The sequence below is a fragment of the Electrophorus electricus genome, chromosome 23, assembly GCF_013358815.1.
Source record: "Electrophorus electricus isolate fEleEle1 chromosome 23, fEleEle1.pri, whole genome shotgun sequence".
Lineage (NCBI taxonomy): Eukaryota > Metazoa > Chordata > Actinopteri > Gymnotiformes > Gymnotidae > Electrophorus > Electrophorus electricus.
Window position 1 is genome coordinate 8,485,127 of NC_049557.1, and position 24,526 is coordinate 8,509,652.

The window sequence follows — 24,526 nt, forward strand, 5'->3', positions numbered from 1 at the left end:
AGGTTCAAAGGTCAAGCATGACACACACACTACTCCAACAAAAAAGTCCAAACAGTGTGCTAAAGCCAACATTGGCTAATCTCACTGTGCGATTCTTCTGATCAGCAGAACACAAGCCAGTTGCATTATCTTAGCTGGAATGAGTGTTGGATAACTGTAAATGCATTGCGTAAGAGTGTGTGCCTGTGTAAGAGCTTTTCCTGTGTAGAGCACGGCAGAAGAACAATAGTACATCTAAAGTCCTTGGGGTCAGCGTACGTGCACACTCTTTATTTCCCATAACATCTCATGGGAAATCACTTGGTTGCTCCCAACCCATTCTCTGAACAAAGCTGTATTTCTTCATTTGATGTTTTAGGTTTATTTGTTTGTTTGATTTGGATGACAATATGTCATTACATCCCTAAGGGCCTGATATCTCAAGCATAACCCACTCTCCTCAAACTAATATTTGCACAATCGTAAACGAATAATCATTCATTAGTGAGTAAGAAAAAAAGGTATTTAGCTTTTAATGTATAAATTGTTTAAATTGTTCCCCATATTACATTCTTGCTTCAGCTGGTCAAATAATAATGAGAAACATGGTGGTAGAGTGGAACCGTTTTGCTTTTTCAAGTCGCATACTGCCATCTAGCGTTGGAGTCGATGAACTACGCTAGAAATGTTACGCTGGTTCTCTGGTATGCAGTATATACGATGACCACAGTTATAAGGGAGCGAGGGATGGTAATGCTCATCGCTGGGTCAGGTTTTTATAAATAATACCTAATGACTTTAACTAACTTTTTTGTAGTTTACTAACTATTTTCTTAATTTCATTGTGACTTGACTGTTTTACAGTATCTTCACATTAACAGGTTATTGACCATCAAGAATGTTATTATTACTGTTGTTGTTTAGGATTGCCCAATTTTTTTTAGCCCAAGTCTTTGCAATGGGTGTGTGGAGTGAGTATGATCTTTTGCACTTCACAGGAATCATGGCAACCTGGTAACGCCTGAAGGTTCTTCTTGAAACCTTTCATGATGGTATCAAGATCTCCGATCCAAACAGGTACAAATCCCGTCTACAATTGGTTCCAATTCCTGTGTCCCAGAAGATGGCACCTTTATGAGGTCTACGCGTGGACCTCTGCAGATTACTGGCTCCTTGCTGTGCCACATTGTGTGCTTCTGTCAGAGATATGACAGATATTACTCCTCTGCTTTGATGCACGCTCTGCACTTGCCGTTGACCTGCTCACTTGAAGACGTTCATTTGGTGATTTGTAGCTCTGTTCAATATCAATTAAGAGCAATACTTTTATTAAATGCTCCTCCAATACCATTACTTACGTGATCAGTTAAGTAAGCTAAAAGCTCATATGTCCCGTGACATAACACTATAACAGACATTCAGATCTCATATCTCATACTTTTCCTGGTATCTCAGATTTTACTGAGCATATCCAGTTGGTATAAGAACTCCACAATTTGAACCTCTTGCTACATGCAGTATGTCAGAGAGCGGCTTTCATAATTCCAGCTCTACTCACGCATAAACCACAACACATGCAAGAATAACAAAGGAGCTCTAGTCCAAAAAGTTTCAGCCTGTGCTTTTTAACAGCTGTTTGCAAAAACAAAAAACGGTCAAATTATTAGACAAAATGGAATGTGTAGATGTGTTGATGGATCTGATTAAGTCAGGCATGATAACAAGGGCTCTGAATGGGATTATGGTTCTTGCTAAACCTTTTAGAGGGTTTACAAGTTTCTGTGGAAATGTTGCAACGAAAAAAAAAACAACAACAACAAATAACAAAAACAAAAATGCAAGCTATCACAATGCGCTGCTTGTAATCACAAGGCTGTCAAATCCCGGACAGTCTGGTATATGAATTTATGAGACGTTGTCAGCATCCCAAATAAAATCTTTGCTACAAATCTCATTTTGTCGAACATTTGCTAGACTGCCATAATAGGGATTCTAATTGGCAGAGTTTCCGGCTGTATCCTCAGCCTGCTGTGGTGCTGGACTATATGGATCTGGGTAGTGTAGTGTGACACTGTCACGCAGGGTTAGATGTGCAGCGCCTCCACGTGCATGGCAGCAGGCATGCAGTGTACAGTAGCAGTGAGGCAGGGCTACAACAGGGGATTGTCACTGGACATGACTAGGATGGAATAAAATTGTCCGCGGATCTACTCTAGCAGCTTATTGCTCAAATATAATTGGAATATATATGGACTATAATTGGTTAGAATATCATTGGAAGTAACAAAAGACCTCAGTTATGTTTGTAATAATTGGGTATTGTGATTATGATTGTTGCTTTATAATTGTGTGCACCTGCAGTAGTTAGGATACTCTTGTGAGAAGGGAGTTTTCACTGAGAAAGAGAGAGTAAAGTCAGTTTTTTTAACCTCTTCTCTGTTTTTTTTTGGTTAACCTTTATTGGCGGAAAATTTATTAGTGCTTTGATAACTTTGGACAATTTTTTATTTCAACCTTTTTTGCACAAACAGCTTTTGTGAATTTGAACTAAAGAGAGTTGTTGAGTTACGGCTATGCACTCACGGTGGAAAGCCACAATCACAGTGCAGGCTAAAGAAGAAGTTACTGAAAAATGTAAGTTTTGCTCTCTTTGTTATTCATCACAGAGCAGCAGAAGTGTAACGTTTCAGTGCCTCAGATCAAGGCAGAGTCATCTGTACAACACTGAGCACAAAGATGCTGTATCCATATCACCCTCTTAGATACACCTGAATCCATTGTCTTGATTTATGCTGAGATCATTTTTAAAAATGACCTAACCTGTAAACAAACTGCGACAATACATTTCATCCCATATAACTTTGCTTTGGGTATGTTTCATTTTGTTTTCCATTTATTAACCATAAAAAATAATTTGAAGCAGCTCAACAGAATTTTACTGCAATTTAATGCATTTGTGTTTTACCTTCAAGGAATCATGCAGTACCGTCATTGAAAACTGCAGTAATGTTTTTGTGTGCATGTGGGATCATAGTTTCTTCTCGTATTGGCTGAGTCCATTGCTACAGAGTACAGATACACATTCACATAAGGTGAACTGTACTGTTGAGCCATGTGTGGTTCTAGCAAAGTTATACATAGAGGGACATGTCTTAGGACATAAACCACCAGTTCTAGTTACTTAACAAGATCAAAGTAGTCAGGTCTACAAGTAAGCTATTCAGAAATGTGGCTGCTCAATAACTGGAATACTTTTCTTTTTGAAGGGTGTTATTAAATCCTAATACCTCATCATTCTGTAAAGACAAAAGCAGAATAATATTTGACACACATAAAATATCTTGAAATATTTTTTATTAATCTAATTCGCTGATAATGATATTGGATCACCAGTGTAGATCAGTGGCACAGATCTTCATTTCCTCTACTGACAGTAATCACGCATCTTCACAAAGTCATCTTTGTTTACAAACTCTGGAAGGGTCTATTGACATATGGGCTCACTTGGGCATTGCCCAGGCTTTGGACCAGGGGCTATCAGGATAAAGTCCATGTAACTTCCAGTACCACTGATTCGGATAGTTGTGTTCTCACATGCAGCTGTTCGTGGTAATGTCCATAAACATGCAGGGTTACAATGCATGTCTGAAAGGGACTTTGGTGAAATATGTTCTCTCTGCCTGCAGCATTCTGCACAAGCTGCAACTTATTAATGAGCTTTTTGGGCAACCCAGTACACAATGAGTTACAACAATGAAGTCATGAACAAAAACAAAAGCATCTATAAACTGCTTAGCGTCAGGCATAGTAATATATGATCTAACAAGAGCAATGTTCCTCAGGTGAAAGAATTCAGACAACATTCTGGATCAAAGTGTGCTTAAAAACTGAATCAAAAAAGGATGCTCAGATTCCCCACTATCGGTTTAACTAGTATGGCTAATCTTCCTAAATCCTCTTTTTTTTTTTTTTTTTATCACTATTAGCTTTGGTCCCAGCAAGGAGAATTTCTGTCTTTATCTACATTAAGTCACCACAGTCAATGCTATTGGCACGACTGTCTGTCAGGGCACACAGAGAAGCAGTGCTGTCTGGCTCAGTGGTTATGTAAAACTGGCTGTTGTTCACATAGCTATGAAAACTCACACAATATTTATTCATTTTTGACTAAGTGGCAACTAAAAAAGTGGTCACCTATAGTGACAGAATACCGTCTGCCAGTTCGGATTAAAGTATGTACGAACATTTCCTGCTAAGCCAACTCATTTTTTCTTGTCTGTCGTTGCTTCCTGAAGAACGATGACTCCTCTTGTCGGTCAGTCTGCATCCATATGCCTAACCCAACACCTGTGAAAGAACGATGACTGCTCTTTTCGATCGGTCTGCATCCATATACCTGACCCAACACCTGTGAAAGAACGATGACTGCTCTTTTCGATCGGTCTGCATCCATATGCCTGACCCAACACCTGTGAAAGAACGATGACTGCTCTTTTCGATCGGTCTGCATCCATATACCTGACCCAACACCTGTGAAAGTCGGTAGCTAAGCCCATTCGCACAGAACCGCCCCGTAGGACAGTATCTCTACGCCCATTGGAGGACCTTACTGCACCTGTTAGGCACTTCATCCAATCACAAATGGACGGGATGATGTACCAAGATGGCGGCCTCCATCGTGAAAGATCCTTCTGTTAACAAAATAACAGGATTGATTCCTTAAAAGATTATAATACATCTGGCAAAATACGTAAGCAACACCGTGTTGATTGCTTACCGTCGTCCGATACATGTATTTGCCGTAACGTCCGGTTTCATATCTCTTTGAAAAGAAATCGGCTTTCTACACCCATGGCCACCGAAAACAAAATTCATTTTTGGAGGAAGAACGCAAAGGTTCCCGGAAGGTGAGTTCACAGTGTGTCCGTCGATGACTGTCCTCGCTATAATGTCGGTGTGTTTTTCCGTCGCTGACAGTTGGCCGTTTCCGTCCGTGCTGCTCTTGCTCCTCACACCCTCTCGCCGGCTAACTTGGCTACGTGAGTGTCACCCAGCGCTAGCTTAGCCTAGCCTAGCCTAGCTTAGCTTAGCCTAGCCTAGCTAGCGTTAGTCAAGTGTGCAGACATGACCGGCGAAGTTCTGCTGAACTTTGTTTGCAAAAAGAAACGAATTCCTCTTTAAAGCGACGAGAAGCCAGTGCAGTAGCTACGTTATGGGTTAGGTTACTGTGTGGAACCCGACACATGTGGCCATATGGTATCAGAGGTAGCAGGTTAACAAGTTCACGGGTTTATTCCATAACAGGGCCAACTCGCTGGAAAAAAGGAATAACGTTAATTATGAGCAAAGCGGGCTCACTAAATACACGTATTACACACCACTAAATAAGGCGGTGGAATCAGTTTGATGCACTTGGGGTTGTGCAGGTGGAAACAGTAGGGGCTTGCGTAACGTTTGGTAATGCACTGAGAGACTCAGCTTTGTGGTTAACCTATCCTCTCATCTTTTAAAAAGAGGAAGTCCTAACTTCCTCAAACGGACTCAAATCTACTGAGAGGACATTGTCAGGGACTGTTGGGTACTTCCCTATGAATAATGCGCACGGTTGTATCACGTTTCATGCTTTCGCACAGGGTTTGTTTGTTTTTGTTTTTGTTTTGAGAAACCATCTTGTGTAATCCTATATTTGAGTAGCATGACCTCAGACTTGCTTTCTTTGTTATTTTCTAGAAACAATTTAAACATGGAAGGTGTTTTAGGCATGGACCCTTTACAGATTGGCTACATTGTCGTTGTTGAACTATATGAGGTGTGCAGGTCAGAGGTTCTCAAGTCTTACCAGTACAGAGGGGGCTGGCTGTTCTCTCTCCAGACTTACCAGTACAGAGGGGGCTGGCTGTTCTCTCTCCAGACTTACCAGTACAGAGGAGGCTGGCTGTTCTCTCTCCAGACTTACCTGTACAGAGGGGGCTGGCTGTTCTCTCTCCAGTCTTACCAGTACAGAGGGGGCTGGCTGTTCTCTCTCCAGACTTACCTGTACAGAGGGGGCTGGCTGTTCTCTCTCCAGTCTTACCTGTACAGAGGGGGCTGGCTGTTCTCTCTCCAGACTTACCTGTACAGAGGGGGCTGGCTGTTCTCTCTCCAGTCTTACCAGTACAGAGGGGGCTGGCTGTTCTCTCTCCAGTCTTACCTGTACAGAGGGGGCTGGCTGTTCTCTCTCCAGTCTTACCTGTACAGAGGGGGCTGGCTGTTCTCTCTCCAGACTTACCTGTACAGAGGGGGCTGGCTGTTCTCTCTCCAGACTTACCTGTACAGAGGGGGCTGGCTGTTCTCTCTCCAGACTTACCTGTACAGAGGGGGCTGGCTGTTCTCTCTCCAGTCTTACCTGTACAGAGGGGGCTGGCTGTTCTCTCTCCAGTCTTACCTGTACAGAGGGGGCTGGCTGTTCTCCTCTACTTGGTCCAGTCCAAGAAGGGCTTTTGCTAGCTGTGTTTTAGAGAGTAGATAATGCAGCATGCTGTTGTACTCATTTGGAATGTCTGCAGAAAATGGTTGTGCGCATTATTTGAAAATGTTGTTTCTATGGCCTACACCACATCCTGTTTTCTGACAAAGTACAATGGCTAAGTGCTGCCCAGAGGGTGTGGGTGTGGTTCTGTTGTAACTTGAGTGGTCATGAGATCCCCCCTCCCTTCTCATTACTGGTCTTCAGCATTGCATAATTGTTAAAATGGGACTTGCTGCTGTTGAGCAAACTTAAAAAATGTTTTATAATTGCACCACACTGTAAGATGAGACATGCACACATTTAACACTTTTTACTTTAACATTCTCCTAACTATAACATTCTTTACAGGTGTATGCACTATTAACAAACCATAAAAATGATGCTTAATGTAAAGTGTTGCCAGTATAATCTTCAGTTGTTAGTATGGTTGAATCTGTGCATAATGTGCATAGTGTGTGAAATCTTGTGCAAAATAAATGGCTTTAAAGCTGTAAGATTAAAAATGGAGTGGACTTATTAGTTCACTAATAAGACAATGACAGACAATCCACTAATAGTAGTGCAGTATTAATATTGTAAAGGTCAACATAGTGATGATTATTAATAAACAATATATTGTCTTGTTGTGGACTCAGCACTTGTGCGTAATATGTATTTTGCAACATTTTTGATTTTAATGTTGGTCTTGATGATGGTAAAAGCATTGTTAACTAGATAACAACCACCACACAACAAAGGCCTTGATTAGTCCATCACTTTTCACATGGGTGTTAAAGGATTTACCCTTTATAAGGCACCTCTGTGCAGATTTATTGTGCTGAAAGATTAACTCTGAACGTGTGACTTGCATGGTGGTGCCAGTGAAGGAAACCATTCCACCAAACATGGGCCAGCTCAATAGAGCAGATTCATTCATATTGTCACAGTATTTCACAAACAGCACCTTAACACCTGTATGTGTGTGCTTTCGTGTGTGTTAGTTACAGGATGCATGCATGTGGTGAAGATTATGGTTGCCTCAGGCAAATTGCCTAGAGGAGACTACATTTGCTACATAGATAGCCAAGTATAAACGTGCAAGAAATGATGATTTGTATGTCTTATAAGGAGGATTAATTGTCTTTGTTTACATTTAACATTGAAGAGAGCTTTGTTATAAGGTGTTTTTAGCAAGCGCAGGCTTTGCTTTTGATAGAACGTTTTTTAGGATCAAAGGTAGCCCTAAAGATTGCTCAGTTTGAGCTAGTTACAGCAGTTCTTGTAGTACATTGCAGCACAATTTCTGAGCTTTCTGAGCTTGGTTTAGCTTTAGAATATAATTAATGGTCTGTGACCATGTACTCATAAATTCTGGTGAACAAGGCTTTTGACCATTATTCGCTAGCTACGTTTTGTGTGTGAAGAACTGCTGATGTATTGTATCTATCATCAAAAGGTTTTGTTAAGGATTTTAAGGGATGTGACTTGTTGTTGACAAGCTGCTGACAGCAGCTGTAAATAGGGGGAAAAAAAGTTGCAAAAGACAACTGCATTGTTACATTTGCAGACATTAATAAACTAAATTAGTTAGGTGGGTTTTTTTGGTATCTTTATATTAAAATGAAAATGTTTCTGAAAATGCTTTTTCCTCTTTTTCATTTGACACCAAAATAAAATAAAATATAATTTGACGCAATCAAAATGCCTTAAATTGTTCATGCTATCCCAGTGGACATTCAACTGCACATGGACAACTCCTTTCAGAAGAAAGAACAGGCTGCATAAACAATTGTAAATATTAAAATATTATTAAAAATTGTTAGAGTATTGTGATATGACACAAGTTTTATTACTTTTGTACATTATCCCTTCTTAAAGTGATCTATTAGTTTTATCAAACTAATTCCTTTTCTGTTTTATCACTGACAAACTGGAAAGAAACATGCATTTTGATAAGTCTAACTGGCTTAATATATTAAAAATATTTATAATTAAATATGGATAAATATGGGCCTCCATATGTCAGTGTTATTTTTTCCTCACGTGCCTAATAATGCTGCACTCAAAGAAAAACAGAACTTTTTATTGATCATTTCTGAATTCATTTTAAATGAAGTACTTTAACTCATGTAAATATGTACATGGTGTACATCCACTTTTACTGAAGTAATATTTTACCAGGCATATCTAGTTCACTTGAGATTTGAGTTTGTGGACTTTATCCATCACTGTTATTGTTGTATTTTCTATTATTATTAATAATAATAATAATAACAATAACAACAACAATAACAACAACAATAGTAGTAGTAGTAGTAGTAGTAGTAGTTGAGGTAATTTATATATGTATTTTATGTTCTTTAATTTTATCCATTTCTTTTTTAAAGTGAAATGAGCAGGCAACAAAAATACTCACCTTAATTGGTGGGTCTTTTTTTCCTTTTCTCTCTCTCTCTCTCTCTCTCTCTCTCTCTCTCTCCCTCTCTCCGTGTGTGTCAGTTTGCAGCCCATCTACGGGGCCCGGTATCCTCCCGTGGACCCACGGGTGCTTTGCTCGTAAGTGCTGCGGGCGGCCAGCACAGTGCATGGACACTAACCCCCTCATGTTTGACTGGCTCCCTTCACTCATCGTCTTTCACCCTTTTCAGTTCTTCCTGTAGTCGGTGTGTGTCTCAGTGTGTTGCCCATTGCCCAACTCGGCTGTCCACGTCAAGGGCACCTCTCCGACCCTTCCTCCCTTTATTTCCCCTTTGATTTAGTTGGAACATAAAGTTTAATGCACAGTTTGTTATTTGCTTCGTCTCTCATAATTATAATAATAATTATTATTATTGTTATTTTTTGTCTCAAATTTCTTTATTTTGCCTTCCCAACTATTCAGGCTTCTTAAAGACACTCCAAAGACAAACACTGTGAACATGAAATCAAAGAAGCCATCCACTTTCCATGAGTTTGCACGGAGCACCAATGATGCCTGGGACATTGACGATGTGGAAGGCAATGATTTCCTTGCTCCAACGCATCCCACTTTCATTCCCACCCAAACACACTCCTCACCTCAAATGGCCCGTCTCAGTGTCTCCAATCAGTCGACTGTCAAGGAGCCACCCCCAGTGGACACGGTGGAGCCAGTATGCACTGACATCTGCCAAGATCATCTGAAGGTAGACAGTGAGCTGGTCAATGGCAGGGTTGTGAAGTCCAGTAGCGATGCCCAGCTTAATAGTAACACAGGTATGATGACAATATGCATTTCATTTTATGCCATGTCTGCACTATGTAATATACACTCCCATTTTAATAAATGCAGTTACAGTTAAGCTTTTCCTGTACTGCCTGCACACATCCTACCCACAATATCTTCCAGGCCTGTAGGTGGTGCTGTAGCAACACATTTTAAAACAGCAGGAGCAGTACATCTGAGGGAAAAAAAACCCCAAAATGCACCATATGTACGTTTCTCAGTGGCCTAGTAACTCCAGTGCCCTGTGATCAGTCTTTCTGGATTGAGTCTTGTGCCTGTGTGCTGATGGATGTGCCGCTGTCTCCCTCTAGTATGTGGCACTCTGCAGAAGCAGCAGTCTCTCCCTGTGAGGCCCATCATCCCCTTGGTCGCCCGCATTTCGGATCAGAACGCATCAGGAGCCCCGCCCATGACCGTGCGAGAGAAGACCCGATTGGATAAGTTCAAGCAATTGCTAGCCAGTCCCAACACGGACCTTGGTGAGTCAGAGAAACAAGCCAACACAAAACAATGAAAGGGGTGGGGAAGAGAACCTCACATGAAAGAGTCGGCATTAAGATCTACTGGCCATCGTGCCTTGAAGGCAGTAAAGTTTGGAGAAACGCCTCTGATTGTGGTAGAAAAGCGCTGACGGTAAAAAAGTGTTTTAGTTGTTATTGCGCTAATCCTGAAGCAACATTCCAGGGGCACTAAAAGTTTCAGCTTCACTTAACCTACCTAATGCAACTGCTGCTACTTCGTCTCTTCAGAGTGGTCGACCACTTTTATCAGCCCAGTCATATCTTAAGCTATGATTACATCCTGGCTGCACATACATAAACACGTGTTGTTTGTGATAAATAGCCAATCGTTGAGTCAAAAAGCTTGATTTGCAGCCTGGGAAGGCTAGGTTTGGATATTTGCCCTAGGTAATAAACATAATTAATGGCTAAACATAAACTACTTTATATTCACTTGCTATAACATGTATAATGCACTAGCATTTTAAATTGTAACCCCAGTATAACTAAATAGGAAAAATATTACTTCACTGTAAAGTGAATTCTAAAGTTTGGGGTAATTTGCAGAAAATCTGACCTTTTTTATTATTATTTTTTACACTTTCAGCACTTATAAATGCACAAGGGTTTTCGTTTCCACAGAATACTGAGGAAGTTAAATTTGGGACCATGGGAAATCTGACAGCTGCAGTGGTCCAAGAGTTGTTTATGGCTAGTAATTCTTAACCTGTGACATCCGTTCCCTTAGTGATGTAATAAATTCAGTTAGATTTCTAATGTGTTTTCTTAAACCCAAAGTGCAGTAATGAGTGATCCACCTTCATGAGATCGTGGTTAGATCAAATTAAACTTAGTTAGCTGGCTAAGCAATAAATTCTGCTTCACAAGACAGGTACCAGCCCTCAGGGAGCTCCTGTACTACAGATTTTACCATTTTCTCTCATTATACTTATCAAGGGTTTGATATTTTTCTGAAAAGTTGCTTTAAAGCATCACTGAACCTTGCAATGTGTTGGTCCCCCAGGACTGCAGCTAAGAATCACAGCTCTAGGGACACTGCTGTAGTGCCTGTGAGCAGTTCCCAAGCAGCGCTGAAAGCTACAAAGATTCTGTGCTTGAAGTTTGAACCTCCCCCCCCTTCCGACACGCTTGTACTTTCTCCCAGCTGAAGGCGTGTGCCAGGTACGCGTGTCTGTGATGGCAGGAGTGTTGGAACAGACGCTGCGTTATTTCAAGCTTCCTGAGGTCATGCTGAGAGAGCCTTCTGTTCTCCGGCAGCGTCTCCATCTCTCCGCTCCGCAATCAAGGTTCTTTTTAAACGCGTCTCGGATCTGGGTGGGGGTTGGGTAGCGTTGACCGTCGACGGCATGTTTCTTGCCGAACAGTTTGCACGAGCTGTGATGATCCGATTAAAGAAACATGCTTTTGATTCAAACCCCACCTGGCGCTCACACCACCATGCCCAGTGAGTAGCGTCAGGTTGTGACACAAATGGAAGGAACGTTTAAGAGCTGGAGGAAGGACCGAGGGTTTTTTTCAATGACTTGTCTAAACTGTCCGTTTGTCAGTATTTATTTGACGTTTGGCGACCGTCCAACACCCTCATACTGTACCACAGTGGACACTGCAGTCATACCATATGTTGCACACTGAGTTCAACTGGAAAGGAAAAAAAACAGCTTTACATTATTGCTTATGTATCCTGAGGGTTTCATTGGAGTTTTTTGGTTTAGTTTTTTTTTTTAAGGTGCCACTCCCTCAGATGCCTATTAATCAGCTACATTAATGTCATTAATGCCCACCTGTTATCTTTTGATGGCAAAAAAAAAAAATCCTTATCTGAAACTGCGCTGAAAATTCCAGAATGACAGATGGAATCAGAATTTAGCAGGTGTAACCATGGTGCGAGGGAATGTCTTTGCTGATGTGTTTCTTCAGAGGTCCAGAAGGGGGAGTATGACCTATTGAAATGCAATAGCAGAACGTGCTTGTGTACAGTAGGTAATGCACTTCAGAGCATTTCATTGGCTGTGTTGCCAAGTTTGTTGCACCTCAGCAGAGAGCTCTGCCCCTCTTGGCCGGACATTTAGATTTTGCAGTTGCCCTTATCCACTTAACAGCTGTCAGCGTGCGCGCTCCCTGGGAACTGAACCAATGACCTCGGTGGCGTTGACGCCTAGCTCAAGCTGCTCTACCAATAGCTCTAGCTGCTCTGTTCACCTGTAATACCAGGTGAATTACAGGAGTACCACGCAAAGAAGAGCCTCCTCATCACACCATTGCCCTCGACTGTGTGAGCCTCGCGACAGTGTTTTCTTTAACCAGCTCTGACTTTACGAACACAGAAATGCCGTACTGCTTCTTTTGTATACGTGCACCACTCCAGTTCTAACACAATGTTCAGCATGTCACAATAATGTTAACGCTTCACCAACTACCACTTCACACTTCTGGTTTGCAATATGTTGTTTTTCATCACTCCTCCACGGATGATGGAAGCTATCCGTAAATAAGCGGAATTAAGCCTTTTTCTGGCTCTGTTTTCACTCTACAAGCTTCAAGGATGAATTTTGATTACTAGCGTAATTGTTCGCAGCATGGCATTTACCTTATAGAATCGATGTGTGGCTACGTCGTAACTGTCTCAGCAGAATAACTGTAGATCAAGCTGGTTCGACAGTGCGAGGTGTGATTGCATTTGCTAATTAAAAATAATTGTTTATTGACATCGAAATGAAACGAGGAAGAACACGGTAAATAAAATGGGCCATATCCCACAGTGGCTGAGCGGCCGGTTTTATTTTGATCACCGTGTAAATATTTTATCATTCCCGATCGAATGGCCTGTACCGTGATTTAATATGTGTTGTTATAAACTATTGATCTCTGCATGTTATTGATAACCGAGGTGTCCCCTGCTTGTGCTCTGTGATGCATTTGCTCCACCGATTAATTGCGTGCGTGTGTGTGTGTTGGCCCAGCAGATGACTTACGGAAACAAAGCTGGTCTGGAATCCCGCGGGAAGTGCGACCTGTTACTTGGAGGCTTCTGTCAGTAAGTACAACACTAGTGTGCTATATCCAGACACGACTTCTTAACTTCCTGTTGTAGTTTTTTGACAAATATATCTTATGGCTTCAGGTGGTCTAGGTTTTAAATTAACACCTATAAAATTAACTATAAGAAAGCTGCACCTAATAAGTACCCAATAGGTGAGTGTAGATCCGTGAGAAAGGTGTAGCTTGGGTGTTTCTAATAAAGTGTGAGGTGAGGGTATTCATCAAATGAATAAACAAAGAAAGTATTCAGACCCCTTGTTAAGCACTTTATTACATGGATTATTTTATTTATGCGGACTTGATTTTGAACAGAAATAATTACCATTTTGATGCGACACTCCACATTGTGGTCAGGTCCTGTATGCTTTAGTTATCCTTGAAATGTGTTATTTTTCATCTGTTGCAATCTGAATTGACTTGGCGTAGTTTGGAAAGGCACACACCTGGGTCCAAAAGGGCCCACAATTTACATTGCATTATCAGGACAAAAACCAAACCATGACATGCAGGGAATTGTCTGCGGGTCACTGCAATCAAACTGTGCCATGGCACAAATCAGAATAACAATATCTAAGGCTTTAAGTGTTTCCAGGATCACAGTGGTCTCAGCAATTTTGACATAGCAGTAGCTTGGCACAACCTTGAACCTTCTTAGCGGTGGGTGTCTGGGCAAGACAGACCTTAGTCAGGGAGGTATGAAAGAAGCCAACTGCCACTCTTAAAAAAACAAAAAAACAAAACCTTCAATAGTCCTGTGTAGAGATGTGCTATCCTGTCTTAAACTAACTTGATATAGCTTTGTCTGTCTGTCCAGTCGTCGTTTTTGACTCATGTTTCAAACCTCGCCTGGTCATGTAGGTTTCTCCTTTACAACTTACAAAGGATTCGAGCTTCTCTCTTTCTAGAAGCTCCTAGTCTCTTGTTATCTCAAGGCTTGACTACTGCAACTCTACTGGCTTGTCGTCCTCTACAGTTGATCCAGAACACAGCAGCATAGCTGGTCTTCAGTCATCTGAAGTTCACTCTTTACTCCACTGTTCCATCCCTTTCACTAGTTTCTAGTTGCTGCTCGCATCAGATACAAATCCACGAATGGAACAGCCTCTCCATACACGATGGACAAAGCCCAATCTTTACCTTGAGTACTTTAAACCTGCAGTATGGCTTTGCTAGAAACACCATCCAAGTCTTATGGAAGACAAACATCAAGACTGTTTTCTGTCCTGGCTCCCAGATGGTGGAACTTTCACTGGCTCTTCGAACGGCAGTGTATTTGTGGACAATTGAAAGAAACACTAGTGCTGCACTTACAGAAATATTGTATTATGATTGTTTACTTAAACCGTGTTAGCACTTACTGTTGTTAGGTATTGCAGTTATGCTCATTTTGTTGTTCTTTCAAGGTGTCAGCATTGACTCCTGTATCTAGCAAATACAGGCCCAAATACAGGTGTGCAAAGCTTGTAGAGATGAATCCAAGAATTGCAGCTCTAGGATACCTTCTATGAGAAGATGGCTGTCTGGAATACATTTAAAGAGTAGATGACAAAGCACTTTTGTAGTCTGACAGAGCTTAAGAGGAATGAAGAATGGGATAAATGGGATAAATGCCCCAAATGCGGATGTGCAAAGCTTGCAGACATGAATCCAAGAGCTGAAGCTGTAATTGCTGCCAAAGGACTTCTACAAAGTACTCAATAAAGGGTCTGAACATTTTTGTGAAGATTTGTTTTTTATTTCTCATTAACTTTTGAAATTCTATAAAATGTTTTCAGAAGATTAATGGGTTAAATGGCAATTATATTAATTCAAAATCAAATCCACACAAAACAGTATGCAGCAATGGGGCGTGAATACTTTCTTGAATTCACTATGCGTGCATGCACATACACATTCAAGTTTTAATTTAACAATTTGTAATTTAATGTCTTTACACTACTGATCTGAAACTCATTTTTGTCTTTTTGTAGTAGAGCAAAACCAAACACCACTAAACTCCACTTTCATTACAATCTGCTTTACACTTTCTGAAAGAGTAATAATTTTCGATTTTGACAAATTTAATATTTTTATTATTAATGTAGAAACAATGAAGGAATACCTTTGTGCATATTTTGTAAATATTAGTAAACATAAGACCGAAGAATCAATACTCTGCGTTTTTGGTATTGTTTTTGCAGCTTTATTTCTTGCTTTTCCAAAATATGTAGCATGAGTCTTAGAAAAACGTGAGCTACAGTCAGTGGCCTGAAGGAGAAATAAGATATTTTTGTCAAAGAGAAAAAAGTGGTCATTTGCTTCATTGTGGTTTAAATGGGCTAATATAGTGCATAAATGGGCTAATATAGTGCCTCCCTTTTAGTCTTCCAGACTAACTGTTGAGGGTTACCAAAAATGCCATCATCATGACATGATCTTAAATGACCACTTTATTAGAGACACCTGCCTTTTCACAGCTGGAGGTTCCCTTTTTGAAAATTAGACACCACGTGCTGCATGTTAAACTATGAACACTGCTGCTGAAAAATATCTAGCAAGGAAGAATCATTTATCACTCAGGCCTCCTCATGTATTACTGAAGGAGTTGTCTGTTTTATTTCTTGCAAAAGATATATTCATCTTTGCACTGGAGAAGATATATCATTTCCAGTGGCAGGGCATTTTAATGCTATTGGACATTGTTTTGTCATCAGCACCTATGCAGCTATGTCGAGTAACTGAATCTTTAGTACTTTATGTAGGTTATTGTTTATTGCACTGATTTGTTGTTGATTGTGTGTTTTGCACTTCTAGGTATCAGTATCGATCCCTGTATTTCAACAGCTTTGTAGTTCAATGGTACTACTGTACTGGCTAGGATACATTCTAAGAGTAAATGACAAAGCATTTTGTAAGTCACTCTGGATAAGAGCGTCTGCCAAAGGCCTTAATTGTAAATGTAAATCTTTTTTGCTTTGCCAGTTTTTGCTATGGCAGTAATGAAGTTAGGAAACTCAAAGAAAGACTCCCCATGGAATGAATGTTGTGATTTCAACAGCTACTTTTTCCATAAACCATAAACTTGTTTCACTTTCTAGAACTTCCAGAACTACTTTGCTTACATATCTGATGAAGGACTTCTGTCCAAAACACCCTGTTTCTCTGAAAACCTTCTGTTGTTCACATTGGTTTTTTACTGTAGTACACTACAGTCATTTCCTCTGAACATCTTCAGATATTCTTCAATATATGCCTTCTTCAAATATATATCTACAAACTACAACATTTTTTTTTTTTTCCTGTGCTTTTCCGCCCATTACATGGTGCTTTATGATGGTTTATGCATGGCTCATTAAATTGGAGAGTGTCTGTGCATGCGTCTGCCTGTGTGCTTGTTTAAATCCAGTTCTGCAGGCCTTGTTTGTGGTTCCAGAGCTTGCTCTTGATGAGCATTGGCACCCTTAAGCCACGCCTACTTGCCTTGTGAGCATTATACAGCATTTTCAAGAGGATTAGACATGAAAGCCTTATTAGAAACTCATAAGCTTAAGCAAGTACTGCACATGTGGCATGCCTTTCAATTAGTGTTCTAAATACATTTTTTTTGTTGTTGTGTTTGTGTTGACCCCAGGAAGTACCATTTACTGTGGTATAAAATGTTCAGCAGCAATTGACCAAGCAAATGTGGAACCATGTGATTGGCTGGTGAACGCTTGTGCTCGTCATAAACGTTCAAGTGGGCGGAGAGCATGCAAGTTGCTCACACCCACTTGAGTGGGTGGAGAACACATGTGCTTGTCACATGTACGTGAGGCTTAGCAGGAGAGCTGCCGGAGTGTCAACCAAGTGATTCCAAGCTGCGATCATTATTTATATATTTCCAGTGTTTGGCAACAGAACTTCAGTTCCAGTGAAAACTCATTAGATCAGGATTAGAATGAAAGGGAATAGGAGAAAGATGGTGAAAGCCATGAGGAAGAGGTTGAGAACTCAATGTTTTATGAGAAGCCTTGCCAATTCCTATTTCTGCTGTTATATCAGAAAATGACTGTTAAACCACAGAGGCCACCCACAAGCGAGACCTCAGTGAATGGGGGTGAAGGGAGCTAAACAGATAAAAATGAAAAATTAATAGTTTCTCCCCTCTTTTCTGCAGCCAACAGGTATTGGGCAATAGGATGTTAGCATTTCTGCTATTCCAGCGTCAGCTCACCAACCAGTCAGCGCTCAGTTGCAGAAATGATGGCATCCTACTGCTCAAAACCAGTAGAAAAGGAAATATACAGGTATACATTTTCTTTGCTATCTTTAGTGTAATACACTCTTCTACTTTCCAAGTGGGGAGAAACCAAGTTTCATTTTTAGCCATTTGGCTCCACTTATCAACATTTAATTTTGGACTTGCTTGGGAGCACCTCTAGCATCTGACAAATCTTAAAGACAGAGTGTTCACGGAGTGGCCATTCTCCATTCTACATATTCTTTGGTCTGAACTGGCAGTGTTCAGTTCTCTTAGGGTTCGTTCTCTCATGGCTTTTTTGTTGGGTGTGTGTGAATATGAATTTGAATGCAGAATTTAATGATTGCTCTTTCAGTGTTTGGTTTGATATTGAAAATGCAATGGGCAGCAACAGCAAATAAAAAAACCCAAACTTATTTACATATATATTTCTCTCTCTCTCTCTCTCTCTCTCTCTCTCAGGGCTACCTCCCACCTAATATGGAACGTAGGGAACTGGTTCTCCAAAGGAAAAGAGAAGAATATTTTGGTTTCATTGAGCAGTATTACCACTCCAGAACAGATGAGCACCACAGAGACACCTACAGACAGGTGAGATCCTCCAAGGATCCATGCTGCAAGCAGGAAAAAACAGCCTTACTGAGAAGTGCAGTCAAAGAAGCATCAGTCAAACACTACAGCAAACCTCCCCTCGAGCTTTATCATGTAGTGCACTTAAAGAAGCGTCAAACACCAGTGACGACGGGCCAGGCAATAATCCTACAGTTAAGAACTGATACTTAAGATGGTACTTACTAAGTGTCATCCCCTCACAGTACTGTTATGTATAGAAAAGATAATAAAGGTTAATGAACTGAACCACCAAATATTTAGGAAGCCAATAGCACAGGTGCCTTCCATGCTAGGAGGAGATACACATCTCATTGATGGCTTACTTGTCCTTTCTGAAGAAACACTGGCAGGGGTGGCCTGGTGCTATAATAGAGTTACTCCCCACTTTTTACAGTTGGGAATCAGAGATGTTTGCCCTTAACGTCTCCCAGACGCAAACCTTCCCATAATTTACTCAAGCAGGGTCTCGGCAGGCCAGAGTTCCCTGGGAGGTCAAAACGCCTCACCACAAGGTTGTGGAAAACAAACCCAGCGCATTTCCGGCACCCTCGGCCAGGCTGTGCAAAGCCTGTGTTGATGCACGGAGCTCACACAGCAGGCAGGATGAAGAGTGCCCAATGTTGCGTCTGTGGATCGTAAAAGTCAGGTTTACCGTGCGGCACCAGGACTGGCGCTCTGCCATGATTGCTTAAATCAAACCCCCTATCTCCACTCCCTCTGCTGGCTGCAGGACTTGCGCTGGCCAGCATCCCCGAGCATCTCATCTCCCCCTAGCGTAATGCAGAGGACCAGACGACTTTCAGGAACGTTTGTGAGGTCACTCCAACTCGTCCAGATCCCCTCCCCAGCAACACGCTAAATGACCTTTTAGTGTTTTAGAGCAGAGGTAGAACAGTAATCAGAAGATTGATGGTTTAAGCCCCACCATTGCAAAGTTACTACTGTTGGGCCCCTGAGCCAGTCCCTTAGCTCTCAATTGATCCAATTGCACTAGGTCACAATGGAAAGTCGCTTTGGATAAAAGCGTCCATGAAATGGCGTAAAATGTAAAATGATGGCAATTCAGCTGTCGTTGCTGTCGCTGACACAGACTGGTCGGGGATGCCACAAGACACCGCCGGCCTCCCTCTGACATCAGAGACGTTGTTTCCATACCGTTCCTACTCAGAGAAGGCGGAGCCGTTTTCAAGAAGTGTCATATACAAGGAAATGACAACTGCCATGTCCTCGCGTACCCGTCTTTGCCTAAAAACGTGTGTTTATGCTAATGTGGAATTTTTCGTTGCTGCAGAAAGAGCACCACATGAGATTTGTAGTGAGGCGATGCAAACACAGCAACAGTCAGTGAGCGAGGGAAGAAGACGGAGTAGAAAAGTGAGGGAAACGGAAAGGAAAGAAGATTGGGGGGAGGGACGACGGCAGTTGAGGAGAGAGAGGTTACGTTCTAGTCTACATCCTTGTTTGGTCGGGCGCTAGAGTGGGTTCAGCTCGTTATGAAGTCTGATCAATACCATGCTGTTTGGGCTTGATTGATTTCCCCAGCTTACTGTAAAGGACAAAGGCATGTAACTCTGTTTAGCGCTTTCTGCTTCTATTGATCCACACACACATTTTCACAATGAATGCCTGTTTTTTTGATGCACTGAATTTGTGCGCGCGCGTGTGTGTGTGTGTGTGTGTGTGTGTGTGTGTGTGTGTGTGTGTGTGTCTGTTTCCTAGATCCACATTGACATCCCCAGGACGAATCCACTGATTCCTTTGTTCCAGCAGCCATTGGTACAGGAGGTGAGTGCCTCATTCTCTTCTGCCCACTGCTGTCTGTTCTGACACATAACGTTAGCACCGTACATCCAGAAGTTTTTGCTCTGTATTCTTTTGCTGACAAATATCAGAAGCTATTAGCCACTGATTACAAAGATCCAAATTGCAGTCAAAATGTAGCAATTTTTTTTTATGTACAATTACATCTTTTGTTAATGTTTCAGTTGAAATGTTTGGTGCTGTAATGATGTCCTGATAGTAAACAAGTTATATATAGTCAACTGCATATTTCCTAAATGTAAATGGGGCTGTTTAATAAAACTCGCAAACTGGCCTTTCTCAGAAATGTATGAACATGTTGATCTTTGTAAAATTGTGTGAAAATGACTGTGGCATAAGATTTGGGATATGCTAATTGGCAGCTCTTAAATGTCAGTGTTCATTAGTGGCATTACCGGCCTCGCTCCAGTGCAGATTTGCACATGTAAATAGGTTCTTGTGTTTCTGCCCACACATCTCCACCAGACTCACTTTAGCATCTCGTGTCATTGGTCGTCTTCACATTTGCAACATTTTGCGAGTACCATGTTTAACAACTTCACTCCTTAACCTGAGGAAAGGGTCATCGCAGGGATGGGCAGAGTTGGCAGCTGTATCCACGACCTTGGCATAATCGCCTGGGAACCTCTCTTATTTGTGAACATGAGTGTGAAGAGGGGGTTGCATCAGATCATCTCAAAAAAGCGATCGGATACAGATATATAAGCATTTGAATTTCACTTGAAGTTGGTGCGGATTTCTCTCAGTTCTGTACTTTGCAAAAAGTACTGACCTGCATGTCAGTACAGTTTTTACATCATTTTTAATGACTATTGTAAGGGGAGTTGTTTTTATGTGATGTTGCATAGCTTCCAACAGGGGGCGCCATGGTTGTGTCATGACATTTCAAAACTTGGACGTTTCAGTCCACTCAGCTAAGCGTACGCCTTTTGTACTGTAAAATATGAGGACTTTTTTGTCCTGTATTTTCAGTGTTATTAAATGCTAGCTCTTAAAGTGTCTCGTATCTTTTCTGTGAATTAGCTGTCCTGTCTGTGTCAGTAATGGCCATGTCAGGTGCCACTCTGCTCCTGGCTTTTTGATTTGGTTATAGCTGCATAAAGCTTTTACCTGGGACGCTTAATGTCATACAGTTGGTATTAAAAAAGAAGCTCACATCAGTCACCCTGGTGCGCCTTCCTGTCTGGCGTTTATGGGGCCGTTGTGTGTTTGGCTCCATCGCAGGTCTTTGAGAGGATTTTGTTCATCTGGGCCATCCGGCATCCGGCCAGCGGCTATGTGCAAGGCATCAATGACCTCGTCACGCCGTTCTTCGTCGTCTTCCTGTCCGAGTTTGTGGGTGAGTTTGTGTGTGGGTGCTTTGCGTGATATTAGTATATTTCGATCAGGAGTTCTAAAACAGGAAGTGTCAGATCGAAAGAGGAGGAAAATAAGTGTTCAGGCCCCTTTTTGGCTCAGTCACCATTTTCTCTCCATTATTATGATTGGTTTTTGGTTTATTGTTTGTTTGTTTGTTTGTTTCCATTTAGACCTGTAAAGTACCTAAGTACCTACTTTTGTCACCAGTGTTGTCAAGTATGAGGGGTGGGGGGGTGGCCTGCAGCCTGAACAGCCGCTCAGTGGTGACGTCCTCTGTTCTGGGTCCTCCTGAACCACAGTGCAGGCTCTTGATGAATTAGGTGAAACCACTTGTGCTCTGATCAGAGCTGGGAGCGAGGAGCGCCTGCAACCCAGATTTGCTCTTCTCCTGGCCAGGCAAAACCGCACGGACAGCTGGCTTCCACCATGGCTGGGACTGTGCGTGGCCCCGTCCTCGTCCTCCATGTGTCTGGCGTTTAACTGGCCAGGCCGTTGACCAATCAGCATTGAAGGGTGAAGAAGCGGGGCCTTTTCTCATCACTATTCTCCAGCCCCTTTCTGTCATTTTAGCTCCTCTGCTGTGAAGGTTAATTACTTCTAGATAGTTAAGGATTACAAGAGGACAAAAAAGCCACCCATTGATCCGTTCCCCGCGTGCGTCAGGCCTGCAGTGTCGCTGGTCGGGGTGCGTCGGGACATACCCTCAGATTACCTGCAGCACTGATCGATTCCTGACCTTTTTCTCTTACTTTTTCTTCATGCTTTCTCCCTTAATCTGTCCTACTCTCTCTCCCATTCTCTCTCTCTCTCTCCTGCCTTAAGCTCTTTGCTTGGGGGGGGGGGGGGAAGCAGGTTTTTTTATCCTGCTTCTTCACTCCCTTCTGTTTGGGCCTTTATGCTGCTAATTTGTTTGGCTGTGTGCGCGTGTGTAAGGCTGCAAGAGAGACAGAGGCAATAGCTCACGCTGAATGAGCTTCATCGATCTGTCAAGGTTTAAATATTTGCCCAGACTCGCGCGAGTGCTGCATGCGGGGAGTGTGTGCCAGCCGCAGTCTCAGCCAATCGCAACTCTTCTTCCCACCATGTGGTCCAGGAGCTGCTTTCGGAATGGCAGGTCCGTGGCTGGCTGTCAGGTGGCTTGGACGAGGCTGGTGCAGGCGCTGTCCGGCCAGGGCACCCCACCGTGACTCCATCCAACCCCGCCCCCATCCCACCCCCAGAGCTACCATTCTGCCTGCTTCGAAAGTGTGGTTGGGTCTCTGGGTAACAGGCTGCATGGCCCACTGGCTTTCTGGGACTGCATGATGTGCAGCTCTCCATTTCTACAGAGGATCTGTGTGAAGGCAAAGTGTGTGTGTGTGTGTGTGAGAGAGAGAGAGAGAGAGAGAGAAAGGATTATTGGCTCTTCTGAGTTAGTTCAATAGCAGGTAGTGAAGTGCTTTAAAAAGAGAGCCTGCAGTCTCACCAGTCTTTGGTTTAAAGTACTGATATTGATAATCTAAAGCACTTAAAGTGAAAAGACCAAAAGAAAGTAAACGTGTGTGTGTGTGTGTGTGTGTGTGTGTGTGTGTGTGTGTGTGTGTGTGTGTGTGTGTGTGTGTGTGTGTGTGTGTGCGTGTGTGTGTGCGTGCGTGTGTGCGTGCGTGTGTGCGTGCGTGTGTGCGTGTGTGTGTGCGTGTGTGTGTGCGTGTGTGTGTATGTGGGGAATGGGTGAATGTGTGTGGGGAATGGGTGAGTGAGAGACTGCATTTCCAAAAGGGCATATCATCTTGCTCACCTTGACACTTAGGTAGCACATCAGAAAACTTTAACAGACAGTCGCGCTCTCTCTCTCTCTCTCTCACACACACGCACACCCTTATATCCTGCATTCAGCGTAGATTTCTTTAGATAGATAACAACTGCACTTAGCTGCTATTTGGTCATTTGTAGTGGTCATAGTTAGTGCTGTCTTAATGTAGGCAATATCATTTCCTAACTACTGCTGTTTCTGGTTCTTGTGTCTCTTGCACTGCAGTATTTCAGATTCCCCTTGAATTTGGGACAGCAGATCATTAGTCTCGATAAATAGCACAATGACCCCGTTGCTCTGTGGTTGTGGGGTATTTTGACTGCTAACCTTTGGGGATATTCCCTGCTTTTTATGGTGTGCGTGCGTGCGTGCGTGCGTGCGTGTGTGTGTGTGTGTGTGTGTGCGTGCGCGCAGTCCCCCTGTCCTCTGCCCTGGTGAGAAGTGAGAATATTGGCTATATAAGTGGATCAGTGATAATAGCCTGAACTTACAGAGGCGTGTCATGCATTCGGGTGGCTTGAGGCTCGCTCCACCGTGCCAGCCAGGACGAGCTCCCTCTGCCTCCTTTCTGCGCTTGCCATAATCCCTCCCTGTTTCTTTCTTGCTTTTCCTGCTTTCGGCCCAAACACCTGTTCCGCATCGCCCCTCGTGGCCCAGCTGTCCATGCTGCAGTGCTGGAATATCCCTGTGTCAAACGGGGGGTGGGGCTTTGTAACGGACAGCTTGCCCATGCTCTGTGCGCAGGCGGGTTCCGAAAGCGCGATCATCTGCAGTTCTTGCCCCTGCGTTGCTCACCAGCGTGAGCTCCTCGATCTGAGAACGGCCAGCCGCTACAGGCATCTGTGGTCGACACATGAACTTTAGTTCTGACCTTCTGCCTGGTTCCAGCCCACCCACGAGAGCAGCTGCAGCGCTGATCAGGAGTGACTGAGTGAAGCTTCTTCCCAGAACACAGACCACATCCAAATATACCTTTTGTTTCCCGCATTTAGTTTGTACTCTTTCTCTCTCCTCCTCTCTCGCTCGATCCCCATTACATTTTATTTGTGGGGTAAGGGTGGGCGGGCGAGAGAGACGGAGGCAGCACAGGAGTGTTGCTTGCATTAGCCTTGCTTTGAATGGTGCACCAGAGCCATGGCTGCGTCTCGGGGGCATAATGTTTGTAACAGCACCATTTAGCAAACGCCGTTCGAGTAGGAAAAGGTCACAGCAGTTAGGAGAGGGAGAGGGAGAGAGGGAGAGAGAGAGAGAGAGAATGAAAATGAAAATGAATGAATGGGGAAGATGGAGGGCCTAGCAGTGTTGCTTAGTAATTTGACAGCTACTGTAGGGTGAGCTCACAGGTATGAACACACACCCCGAGGAAACCCTAACTAGCTAAAGCACATCGTGGACGTGTTTCTCTGTGATCTCTTGAATGGTGTGTGTGTGTGTGTTTGTCTTACAGAGGAGG

General features: G+C 42.7%; 1 protein-coding gene across 4 annotated transcripts in view; it reads left to right on the plus strand.

Moving 5' to 3' along the window:
- The first annotated feature begins 4,636 nt into the window (after positions 1-4,636).
- Positions 4,637-24,526, plus strand: part of tbc1d22b (TBC1 domain family, member 22B) — a 35,352-nt gene continuing 15,462 nt past the window's right edge. Inside the window, exons 1-10 of one of the 4 annotated variants that reach the window (XM_035522000.1) lie at positions 4,637-4,729; positions 4,812-4,886; positions 8,966-9,022; positions 9,348-9,700; positions 10,022-10,189; positions 13,192-13,265; positions 17,952-18,080; positions 19,821-19,886; positions 21,147-21,261; positions 24,521-24,526. The exon at positions 24,521-24,526 is cut by the window's right edge and continues 101 nt beyond it. In XM_035522000.1, the coding sequence (XP_035377893.1) occupies positions 4,831-4,886; positions 8,966-9,022; positions 9,348-9,700; positions 10,022-10,189; positions 13,192-13,265; positions 17,952-18,080; positions 19,821-19,886; positions 21,147-21,261; positions 24,521-24,526 (1,024 nt within the window). In that variant the 5' untranslated portion in view covers positions 4,637-4,729; positions 4,812-4,830. Of the gene's footprint in view, positions 4,730-4,807; positions 4,887-8,965; positions 9,023-9,347; positions 9,701-10,021; positions 10,190-13,191; positions 13,266-17,951; positions 18,081-19,820; positions 19,887-21,146; positions 21,262-24,520 lie in introns of those variants that run through there. The other 3 variants (XM_027009983.2, XM_035522001.1, XM_035522002.1) reach the window with 3 other exon arrangements.